General features: G+C 34.8%; 1 protein-coding gene across 1 annotated transcript; it reads right to left on the reverse strand.

Moving 5' to 3' along the window:
* Positions 1 to 973: 973 nt before the first annotated feature.
* LOC150093454 (uncharacterized) lies at positions 974 to 4,758 on the reverse strand. Its single transcript, XM_090413656.1, has one exon. The coding sequence runs from the start codon at positions 4,420 to 4,422 to the stop codon at positions 2,929 to 2,931; it is 1,494 nt and encodes a 497-aa protein (XP_090269782.1). The 5' UTR covers positions 4,423 to 4,758; the 3' UTR covers positions 974 to 2,928.
* Positions 4,759 to 12,780: the final 8,022 nt, after the last annotated feature.

Below are 12,780 nucleotides of genomic sequence, written 5' to 3' on the forward strand. Positions count from 1 at the left end.
AATAACTAAAGGTAATAACGAAAGGTTTGTAAACTCCGGTGATTAGAATACTGTTCCAATTCTCTACTCATGCTTACATGACAATATCAATTCCTCTGTTAAAATCTACGGAGTTCTGCCTTCTTTGCATAGAGACACCATACGAAACTTCTCGACTTCCATTATGTCACTCGTTCGACCGCTGTTTAGCAAATGATTTACTGAAATTCACGCACAAACGATTCCTCACACACGAGCCATCCCACAGCTTAGGAAATACATGCTATTTCTATGCTCTCTTCAAAACTGATCGAAGAAATTTGGAATATTGTAATACTTTGAATCACATTAAAAATTATTCTAATTTTTTGAATGTTTTGAAATAACCATTTTCTTGTAATTTAAATTACATTTATATATGATCAAATGGTTATATAATGTACAAAGTAAATAGATTTAGACTATGTAATAATTATTCTTTGCGATAAATTAGAATTGCAAATCTTTCAACACATTTTCTTTGATAATTCCAATTTTTTGATTCGGGAGTGTGGAATCTAAGGGTGGCTTTTAAGTAGTGACTGTGATGTCAGTAACAATCACTACTTAACGTAGTTGAGAGAATGAAGTCTGGTATGTGACACTTGGTTAGGATTGAAGTAGTGTTTTAACATCAGAGTGCAGTATAGCTGGAGTTATTACTTGAGTAATTTGTGTTTTGTCTTTGCGGCCAGTATGACTGGCATTTTCATTTGGTTTCCATAAAACCAATTTTATTATTTTATAATGCAGTGATTGTAATATATATTAATAAATGATATAATGCCTGAAGTTTTAATAATTAACGATAAATACACTTGGCATTTACAGTCAACTGTAAATGTTTCCAAAATAGAAAACAATATGACCTTTTTAAAAATTTATACATTAAAACGAGTATTTGTTAAAAGCAATTATATTATTAAAATATTCTCACTTCATAAAAAGAACTGCATTTTATTAAATTAAAGAAAGTGAAGCTCGTCAGCCGAAATTGCTTTGCAATTACAATTTGTAATTCCCATTTTACTCGTAATAAATTGTCTTGAAAGTAAATGAAAACAATTCTCATTTCACACTAAACTAAAAAACGTGGAACATATGATATGGTAGTGCAAACCAAAATAAAAAATAATAAACCAATAATGAATACAGTAAAACTAATTAACTAAAATTTTATTCACCCAAAAATTCACTGAAAAAGACCTCTTTGATATTCAGGATGAAAAAATATCTAAAACCTGTAAAGTGAATTTGCGCATTCCCGTATAGTAGTTGCTGCTGTCTTCCCACTTTCATTGCTTTCGTGTTCTTACATACTCTGACGATCTTGAAACATATGAACTTCAAAGAACGAGGGTTACTGTGGCTACACAACTGGAAAGTTTCATGGTTACTAGATATCAGCATGTACAACATTCACTCAAGAGTTCTCACAGTAAAAAATAATCAATGAACTGCAATTATTTTCATCTGCCTCGTACAAGAAACACCAAGTTCTTCGAACAGTTCTCTGAAACAGATTTTTGTTTTCTCTTTTCATCGTCAAGTCCGAAGCCATCGATTTAATTTAACCAACATGCGAGAACCGACCGAATACCATAAATACCAGAAAATAGCTGGTAGCCGGTTAGCGAAACAGTGTATCCATTCCTTCGACAGGATTTTATTTCAAAGGTAGTAGCAAAAATTAAGCAAAAAAAAAGTGAACCCTTGAAGTGACTCCGGAAAATCTCTGCTTGGTATTAGCAGTTTCTAACACATAGCACTAAACAATGTCTACAAGAATTCAATTTTTGTGTGATATAAAAACTCATTTCCTTTGCACTGTTTTGATAAATTTGCGTTCACTTTTCCTTTAGTCCACTCAAGTATATTTTTAAAACTCAAGTAACACTTGGAAAAGCAGTGTTTCTCATTAATGTATTATTTAATTTCGGTAAACAAATAATAATAAACCCATTCACAAGGAATACTTTTAAGTTGTGCTTAAAAGGGCGACTTGGAGAAATGCAAATATAATTGTACATGTGACAAGGACACACATTCACCAACCACTGCTGTGTTGAATTCTCATGAATTTCTATTATATCCAACACAGCTAATTTTCATGAATTAGGTGTGTTGAATTCTTCAGTGGGTCACAAGATTTTAGTTTTGTGAGAATGTTTTCCGTTTCTCACTCTTAGGTGTGTTTTCAAATGTGAACTCTGTTAAAACCTCTTGCTGCAAATTAAACATGGAAAAAGTTTCTCGGTGTGAACATTTTAGTGTCTTTTCAGGTGAGTCCAGCCAAAAAATTTATTGTGACAGATTTTGCATGAAAAGGAACCAACTTTGGTGTGCCTTTTCATAGGATTTTTAAGATAGCCTTATTCAGAAAATTGTTCCCCAGATATTTTACACGAAAAAGCTTTTCTTTAGTCAGACGGTGCTGTTTCTAGTCCTTTTTAAAGGAGCTTAGAGTTGAAAACATAGAGCCGACACATAACAAGTGAATGTTTCCTCATCAGTATTCTTAGATGACTTTTCAAACTCGAATGAAAAATTCTTTTGGCAAATTTCACATGGAAACACTTTCTCTATGATGGGAACTCTTTCGTGTCTTCTCAGGTTAAACCATTCGAAGAATTTTTCGTGAAAAGGAGCAATCGGTGGTGTTATTTTTGTGTTTTTTAAGAGTCTGATTCAGAAAATTGTTTGCCACATATATTACACGTAAAAAGCTTTTCATCAGTAGGATGGTAGCGTTTTTGGTGCTTTTTAAGTAAATGTATAGCAGAAAACGTAGAGCTACACAAGAAAAAGTGAAAGTATTCTTTAATCTTCTAAGAGTTCACACTCCCCAGTGTGAACTCTTAGATGACTTTTCAGAGAACTACTTGAAATTTTCTTGTTGCAAATTTCGCATTAAAAATATTTTTCACCAGTATGAAATTTTAGATGTCTTTTCAGACTCGACCTGGATGAGAACTTCTTGTTGCAACTTATGCAGAGAAAAGGTTTCTCACCAGTGTGAACTCTTAGATGACTTTTCAGAGTCGAACTGTCTGAAAACTTCTTCTTGCAAATTTCACAGAGAAAAGGTTTCTCACCAGTATGAACTCTTAGATGTTTTTTCAGACTCGAATTGTCTGAAAACTTCTTGTTGCAAATTTCGCATAGAAAAGGTTTCTCCCCAGTATGAACTCTTAGATGTTTTTTCAGACTCGAGTTGTCTGAAAATCTCTTGTTGCAAATTTCACAGAGAAAAGGTTTCTCACCAGTATGAACTCTTAGATGTTTTTTCACACTATAACTGTCTGAAAACGTTTTGTTGCAAATTTCGCATAAAAAAGGTTTCTCCCCAGTATGAACTCTTAGATGACTTTTCAGACTCGAATTGTTTGAAAACTTCTTGCAGCAAATTTCACAGAGAAAAGGTTTCTCACCAGTATGAACTCTTAGATGTTTTTTCAGATGAGAACTGTGTGAAAACATCTTGCTGCAAATTTTGCATAGAAAAGGTATTTCACCAATATGAATACTTCGATGTTTTTTCATACTGGAACTTTCTGAAAACCTCTCGTTGCAAATTTCACATAGAAAAGGTTTCTCACCATCATGTATTCTTCGATGTATTTCCAGTCTGGAATTGGCAGAAAATTTCTTATTACAAATTCCACATTGAAAAGGTTTCTCACCAGTATGAACTCTTAGATGTCTTTTCAGAGTCGAACTATCTGAAAACTCCTTCTTGCAAATTTCACATTGAAAAGGTTTTTCACTATTATGAATTCTTAGATGATTTTTCAGATTTGAACTGTCTGAAAACTTCTTGCAGCAAATTTCACAGAGAAAAGGTTTCTCACCAGTATGAACTCTTAGATGTTTTTTCACACTATAACTGTCTGAAAACGTTTTGTTGCAAATTTCGCATAAAAAAGGTTTCTCCCCAGTATGAACTCTTAGATGACTTTTCAGACTCGAATTGTTTGAAAACTTCTTGCAGCAAATTTCACAGAGAAAAGGTTTCTCACCAGTATGAACTCTTAGATGTTTTTTCACACTATAACTGTCTGAAAACGTTTTGTTGCAAATTTCGCATAAAAAAGGTTTCTCCCCAGTATGAACTCTTAGATGACTTTTCAGACTCGAATTGTTTGAAAACTTCTTGCAGCAAATTTCACAGAGAAAAGGTTTCTCACCAGTATGAACTCTTAGATGTTTTTTCACACTATAACTGTCTGAAAACGTTTTGTTGCAAATTTCGCATAAAAAAGGTTTCTCCCCAGTATGAACTCTTAGATGACTTTTCAGACTCGAATTGTTTGAAAACTTCTTGTTGCAAATTTCGCATAGAAAAGGTTTCTCATCAGTGTGAATTCTTAGATGTTTTTTCAGATGCGAACTGTGTGAAAACATCTTGCTGCAAATTTTGCATAGAAAAGGTTTTTCACCAGTACGAACTCAGATGACTTTTCAGAGAACTTTCTGAAAATCTCTTGTTGCAAATTTCGCATGGAAAAGGTATCTCACTATCATGTATTCTTCGATGTATTTCCAGTCTGGAATTGACAGAAAATTTCTTATTACAAATTGCGCACTGAAAAGGTTTCTCACCAGAATGAAATCTTAGATGTCATTTTTAAGATAAGCTGATTGAGAAAATTGTTTGTGACAAATTTTACAAGAAAAGGGCTTTTCTTCGCACAGATTGTTGCGTTGTTGGTGCTTTTTAAGGGAATGTAGAGCCGATAACGTAAAACTACACACAGGACAAGTGAATTTTCTCATCAGTATGCAGTCTTAGATGTCTTTTCACACTCGAACTCTCTGAAAGCGTCTTTTTTGCAAATTTCGCATGAAAATGATTTCTCTCTGGTGTGAACACTTTCGTGACTTCTCAGGTGAGATGGGTCAAAGAATTTCTTGTAACAGAATTCGGATGTAAACGAGTTATCTTTCGTTTGCCTTTTGTTTTCGTTTTATGATTGAGAATATTGTTTGCCACGTATTTTAAACAAAAAAACTTTTCTTCAGTGAATGCATGCAGATCTTGGTGCCCTTTAAGGGATAGTAGAATTGAAAACCTAGAGCAAGAAATTAAAAGTTTTTTTCTATTTTTCTTCAGTTTGATATCTGAGATGCCTTTTAAGGCTTTGTGAATAGTGATGCGATTTCTTACAAATTTCACTCATACGGCTTCTTTTCCGTGAAACGTTCTGATGTGAAACAAAAGCTTCCTGTTTTCATAAAAAGCTCTTGTCATATATTTCACAGGTGAAAGGTTTCTCCTTTAAGTGAACACTACCTATGTTGCGTTTATTGTCTGAGAGAACGCAAATGTCTTGCGGCATATTTGGGATTGAAAAGGCTACTCAATTCATCTCAACGGAATGTCTTTTAATAAATACCATTAAGGAAATGATTTTGCACTTGCTTCACAGGAAACACACCTTTCTCCACTAGGAACTTTGCAGATTGATTTGCAGTCTGCTGGATTTGCTTTCTCTGTGCCTGGTAATTTAATCGGGAAGTGTTTGGAGTGTTCACAATTTCCCAAATGCAGCTCAAAAGTGTTAAAATAGGAAAAATCCTTTTTTACATTCGTATAAAGGAAAAATTTCCCAGTATGAGCCAGTTTTATGTGTCTTCGAAGACAGGATTGTAAGCGATAAGTCTTCTTGTATTTTTCCCAATTTATGTTCCGATGCGTGAACCAAAAGTTTGTGTATCTTCAAATAATATAAACTGGAAAACCGCTTGTCGCACATTTCACATGTCAATACATATTCATTGTAGTTCACTGTAACTTTGTGTCTCTTCAGTGTGTAAGCGAGTAATAGGTCTTGCTCTAATTTTCACATGGAAATAGCTTCTCGATTGAGTGCGTTTTCAGATGCTCTCGAAGATTTACTAAATCAAGGAAATTCTTCTGACATATCGTACGGAAGAAATAATTTTCTTCCTCTTTCACGTGCTTTTTCTGGTGCATCCACGTGCTTTTTCTTCTGTCACAGAGAAGAAAGTTTTTCGCACATTTTTCGCATGACTGTTTACTACTGGAGTCTTGTTTGATTGTTATGAATTTTCTTGTGCGTTTTTTAAGTTGCTGTAATCGCTTAAAGGCTTTGTGGCATACTTTGCACATAAAGATTTTTTTATTATCCGAGTGATTATTGTGCGTTTTCTGATGTTGGTTTAGGCAATTCTGTTATAAAAACTGCTTCTTGCATGATCACATGCGAAATACTTTTCACTATTTTCATCTCAGTTAAGATATTTCAATAGGAAATGTGATTGAGCCATCTTCTTTGTTGCAGGAGCAGAATTACTCATTGCTTTTTGAATTTGGGTCGTCGATTCCATTCTCATTTTGATGATTTTCCCTTACGCCACTAGAAGTCCAACCTCCTCGGAATTATTTGATTTTTATTTCCCAAATTCAGCATGAAATTTTTCCAACAACTTAATCTTCATAGATTACTGGTTATCGGCTTGGTTTTAACGCATTAGTAAACAAAATATCTCATGGCAGTAACCCTGTTAACAATCTGTAAAGAAAAACGAGGAAATTAATGCTAAATTAACACTCCATTTATAAATAAAATATTCTCAACATGTCATCTAATATTTTATAGCAATTAATCTAGGAATTTTCATCTAGAAATTTAATATTTGTAATGAATAGTGGACACGAAAATAACGCTAAAACTTTCAATTAACAATAACAGTGAGCATTATCGCTATTTAAAATGATGGAGAAAGAAAACCTGATTTCGTTTGCCAAAGGCATCATGACAAAATAGTACGTTTAGTGGAGTGCCATGGGGTCGGGAATAACACTGAGGATGACCTTAGACATAAACATATCGAAACTGCAAAATAACGGTCAAAATTTAAATTTGGCTTTTCAATCTGGGAATGAATTTCTTAAGAAATACCACTTTATTTAGTTGGTTCGATGTCAGTTATTACCAGACGAGCAATTGTGATTTACCCTTGTATGTAGCATGAACAGCCATTCAGTGGTTTATATTATTCTCTGTTCTTATTTCTTTGGATTTCCTTTTCTTCATCATTCTAAGGAATAATCCCTATGAATATGCAGATTTCCTTCTTTCAGATCACCCTATTTCTGGCTTTCTTCTTTAACAGCTTAATAACCTCTTCCGATTAATGTAAACACTTCCTCTAAGAATGAATATTTCGGCTGTCCTCTGCTTCTTTTCTTTTCTCTGGTTTCTTCCCTTCCAGCACGTCTATGATCCATTTATTGTCTCCTCACGTGTGCCAGAAGATGACTATCTTCAATTCTCAACTCTTTTATTTCTTCCGAGTTATTCGTTAGTTTTTTTGTCTCCATGTATTTAGTAATCTTACATTTATTAAATGATCTTTTTATTTTCTTTAATACTTCTTTTACCATAGGAATTCTCGATCTTTCACTGCACATCTTCCATCATCTTGGATAATTCCTTTAAGATATATATGACTTATTTTACTTGATCATTTTTACCACTAATTACAATTTTATCTTCTACTTTTTCACCTTTAATTTCTTTATGTTACTTTATCCAATTCTCCTTTGCTAAGTGTTCTTTGCTTTTTACAATTTCCTTTTACTTGCCCTTTTTTCGTTTTTCTGTTAACTGGAGTAACTTATTTGTAGAATACAAGGTTTCGCTTTGGTAATTTCGTAAATCTTAACACTTTGCTTGCTGAACGTTTATTTATTTCTATAGGGTTTGAGTAACCTGCAAGAGGAAACTAAATATAATTTATTACCTCTTCATATTTCACTCAAAATATCATGAGTTTTGTTCAGGCAGAACACAGAAAAACTGAAAACATTTAAATTCTGAATACAAGAATGATTCATACATCATTCGTATAATATCTCAGGTGTGGGTCGCTGCTATCCAGTAGAAGGAAACACTATTAGTGTTCAGAGACGTAGGAATAGATATATAATTAATTTAGAATTAATAAATTCATTTAGAAATCAATAAAATAATGAATGTTTGATAGGTTGTACAAAAAATACGAGTTCGTGGTTGGCTGGTTTGAAGTTGGTGCGCAAATTATAACCGAGAAAGGTCCTTGATATTTGTTCAGATGTTCCTTTCATGAAGGGTTTGTTGATCCGTCAGATTGCAAGCTGGAAGAGGGACGATTAACTATCAAATAATTTCTCTATCAAGGACTCGCTGTATCTATAAATAAGTGTTTCCTCCTACTGGACAGATGCGATCGACACACGTGATATTCTACGCATGCTGCACGACTCATACTTGTATTCAGAATTTAAATGTTACCATCTTTTCTGTCTTCTCCCTGAAATATTGTATTTTGCAATAACGAATGTTTAGTCACTCTCTATTTCAGCTCTGGGGAGGCTATAGCATGACGAGTTTTTTTTTTTTTTTTTTTTATGTCTCTTGACTGCTATATAACTTGCTTGGTGTCGTGCAACATCGCTTGCTGATTTCCATGTATAGCGTCTTCATTTGGTACTTCAAAAAGCGTATTGCCAGATATAGGGTCATGTTTATTGAAATGTAAAAGTTGTTCTCCTCTTGTTTTCTTCCAAATCCTTCATTTATTTCACATTCAGTGTCCTCTCCAAACCACTCCATTGTTAGTTGGTGGGTTTAAACCCACCAACTAACAATTGCATTGTACTGAAATATAAATAAGCATGTAGCGAGGAGACCACTTACAATCTCTAAAATGGTCAACTATTCTGAGATAGATTCTAAGTTCTAATACGAACCAATGCATGAATCCTTGTACTGACCGAAAAGTGAACCTGCAAAAAATAGTTTTGTTAGAAATATTTACATGTTAAGAGGATGAAATGCTTTTGGCCAGGACCGTCAGCAAGGTGTAAGATAAAGGCAGCCTGCCTCATGGCGCCCTTAATAAGGGCGCTCGTTCAGCCATACTCGCGGTAGGCGTCTGTTAAATATGTTCTTATATAATAATAATAATAATAATAATAATAATAATAATAATAATAATAATATAGTCATACAGACTAAAATTAATCATTTTAGAACCCAATCATTAGATACTAAAGGAAACAATCCATAAAGCAGCTTTTCTCAAACTTTTCCTACGACGAAACACTTCACAAATCCTGAAATTTTAACGGAACATCTTGGTTATTTTGTAGGGTAGTTCGTAAATAATAAATAAAATAAATGAATAAATCTAAGAGTTGAGAAAAAACAAACATTTATTCTCAAATGTTAATTATAAATAACATTTATTTATAATTTTAAAACAAAACACATAAAAATAGCAAAATAAACTAGCGTATATATCTTGTAAAATTACGTTCTTAATGACTTCGATGTTTTCGGGTCTTTGAATTACAAGTTCTTTTGATACAATATTAGAAAGTTGAATTCTCATATCTGGTGCAGCCTCGAGTCTGTCCAGTCACTAACTAAGTCAATTAGCTTTTCATAATCACTTGCGCTGAAGTCTGCTGGCTTAGCTGTCACTGCAAATGGATTCAGAACAGAGGAATTCTTCTGACTGGACTTTGGAAAATATTGCAAAAGGATTGATTGTAAGTCATGCAAATATTCTAAAATGTTCGCACACACGACTAGATACCACTGTAGACAACGGGTCTACTGCGGGCGGCTGTCAGCTAGCGCGTGCTGGCCATAATAGCACAATCCAGACACAAAGTGAGGAGCGCCTGATTTTCAAACATGTTTGAACTTGTCCCAGCACTTGAGGCCATATAAGATTCGTGTTAATTTTGATCATTTTTCACGGAACACTTACTTTCCGAGGAACATGGTTTGGGAAACGCTGCAATAAAGTATCGTGCGATGTGAATTTTATAAACTTTTATAGTCTATCCAAATCCTTAGTTAAATATTATTATATTATGTTCAGCATTAATGTTTCTCTTGTAACATAAACAAAATTGCAATTGAAGATTTTCTTATATTTTTGTCTTATAATCCATCACGGGCAATATTTACTTGTTTGCCTCGGGGGGCGATCCGGAGAAGGCTTTTAGCGGCTCGTAGTTTGTTTATTACAATAAAATACAAATTTTTTTCAAAAACAGATCTTCGAGACTCACGCGGGTCTTGAGTAGCTGTTATGAGATTTATTAACGTTTATAATATAAAGAATTTTATCTTTATAATATAAAATTGTTCATTATCGGTGGGCAGCATGTGGTGTTGCAATTATATTCCCCTTCCCGCGTGCTGTTTTTCATGTTGCTCCCGCCTACGAAAAGCTGAAGAGACGACAGTTGGAAGTGGAACAGAAACAAATGCTTGTATACGAATAACAAGTGTTCGAATGCTTGAATCCAACCAGAGATATGATGTCTAGACACCATGAAGATGTTCCATTTAGCATTACAAATGGATGAGGATCTTTATGAAGGTTGCTCAATGGGAGAAAAATCACTACTTGATTGTGGTTTGAAATGCCTACAGGACAAGCAACTTCAATAGCAGTTAGAAGGTTTACTAGTGAGGAAGATGAATGCGTGGTATTCGGATATTCATGTGAACCACATGAAGCAAGCATTGCAGATCTATGGGAAGGGTATTTGCATTCAACGTGCAAGACTGCCGGAAGGGAGGGGGGGAGTTCAGTCACCGACCAGAATTGAACGGATGACTGTAGGTAGAATATACATATAAAAAACTCTGTGTAACATAGCTCTATTAGCTGTGATTGAACAGATTTAAGGCCGATCCTCTTTAAGATGAATGATGTTCTGTTTACGAAATTAAGATAAATACAAAAAAAAAAAATTATAAATGTTGACAATGACAAAATAACAAATGACGATACCCAAATATAGATATAGCATGATGGGATTTAAGTGAAGTCTGCAAATTTTTACAATCTAAAGATATTACGGGGTTCAACAACATAAATTATAAAGATATACAGGAACTGCATAATTTCTAACTAATGAAGGATTGCTGTAAGTTGGACTTTTCGTGAAATGTTATTTCTGTGAATGAGTAATCAAGTCTTTCACAGAATCAACGCTCCAAAAGTATTGTACCAGAAGATACCCCGAACAGATGAGATTCAAGGAGGACACCAAGTGAGTATTTAGAATCCCAATTGATTAGTAATAGTCGTTTTCTTTACTTAGGCACAATACGTTTATCATGAACTGTTTTATTATTTGTTCGTATGAAAATAAAGAAATAAATATATAAAAAACCACGAAAGTTTTTTAGTATGAAAGATCGGAGAAGACGAACAGGCACATTTTTCTTGAGAATTATGTTTATCCTCTGATATGAATTATTATACACAACATTTTGTCGTTTGCATATAAAGTTATGTACAAACCTGAATGTTATAACCAAAGTTTAGAATATTCTAAAGAGTAATGCGCATACTCTAGCTAGCGGTATAATAATAATAATATTATTATTATTATTACTACGGGCTACTCCAGGAGTCCTTAGACTCATCGAGGGAGGCCCTAAACATCATGTTCACACAGCTGTTCAACATTCTCACAGTATCTATCATACCTTGCCTTGAACTCGCTCACTGTCTTGGCACCTACAACAGACTCTGGCAGCTTATTCCAGATGAGGTGAGGTCGAGATGAGGTCTTATCAGGGCTCGGTACAGAGGTACAATAACTTGTTTTTCTCTGCTCGTCAAGGTATTTTTCAACAACCAAGTGAGTTGATGAGCTGATTTAGCTACTTTCGCAATGTGCCCCTTAAACTTCATCTCCCTATCCACCAACACTCCCAAGTCCTTGGCCTCATCAATCTCTTGGAGTACAGTTCCACCAATGTGGTATACTGCTGCTAATCTTTTCACTCCGAAATGCATAACCTTACATTTTGTCACATTAAATTGACATCCATTCTCCTTAGTCCAGAACTCCAATCTATCTAATTCATCTTGCAAGACTTTGACATCTTCTGCATTCACTATCGCCCTACCCAACTTTGCATCATCAGCGAACAAATGAACTGTCCCACTTAGACCATTCCCTATATCGTTAATGAACAGATTAAACAAGAGTGGTCCAAGAACAGAACCCTGTGGCACACCACTAGTCACAGGCCGTTTTTTGGACTCTACTCCTGAATAAACTACTCTTTGATATCTCTCCATCAACCACCCAGCTATCCATCTCACCAACCCTATATCCATTCCCATATGTTGTAGTTTACGGATTAAAATTCCATGTGGTATCCTGTCAAACGCCTTTGCCAGGTCCAGCAGTATCACTGTAAACCCATTTCCCTTATCCAGTTCTGCCGTCACCTTGTTATAAAACTTGAGCAAGTTACTGAGGCATGATCTACCCTTCACAAAGCCATGCTGTCCTCTGTGCAGTATCTCATTTTCATCAATCCATTCCTGTATTTTTCCCTTGACTACTTTCTCCAAGACCTTGACAACGACTCCTGATATGCTGATCGGTCGGTAATTTGCAACCATAGTCTTGGATCCTCCTTTATGCAGTGAAACTATTTTCCCCTCCTTCCACGCCTTCGGGACTAAGCCAGACCCGAGACTCAGATTAAACAACATGGTCAAGGGCACTGATAATTCATTAGCCGCATCTTGCAAGACCCGTGCCGGTATACCATCCAATCCCACAGATGTATTCACATTTAGGTTCTGTAATAGACTATTCACCTCCACTTCATTCATCACAATTCCCATATAAACTAATGGTTCCTTCATTTTTTCTACATCACCACCTGGATGATATACTTTTGCGAAGTGCGCACTCAGTAA

Source organism: Typopeltis vanoorti, chromosome 24 (genome assembly GCF_054136105.1).
Source record: "Typopeltis vanoorti isolate ZY-2024b chromosome 24, IOZ_Tvanoo_1.0, whole genome shotgun sequence".
Lineage (NCBI taxonomy): Eukaryota > Metazoa > Arthropoda > Arachnida > Uropygi > Thelyphonidae > Typopeltis > Typopeltis vanoorti.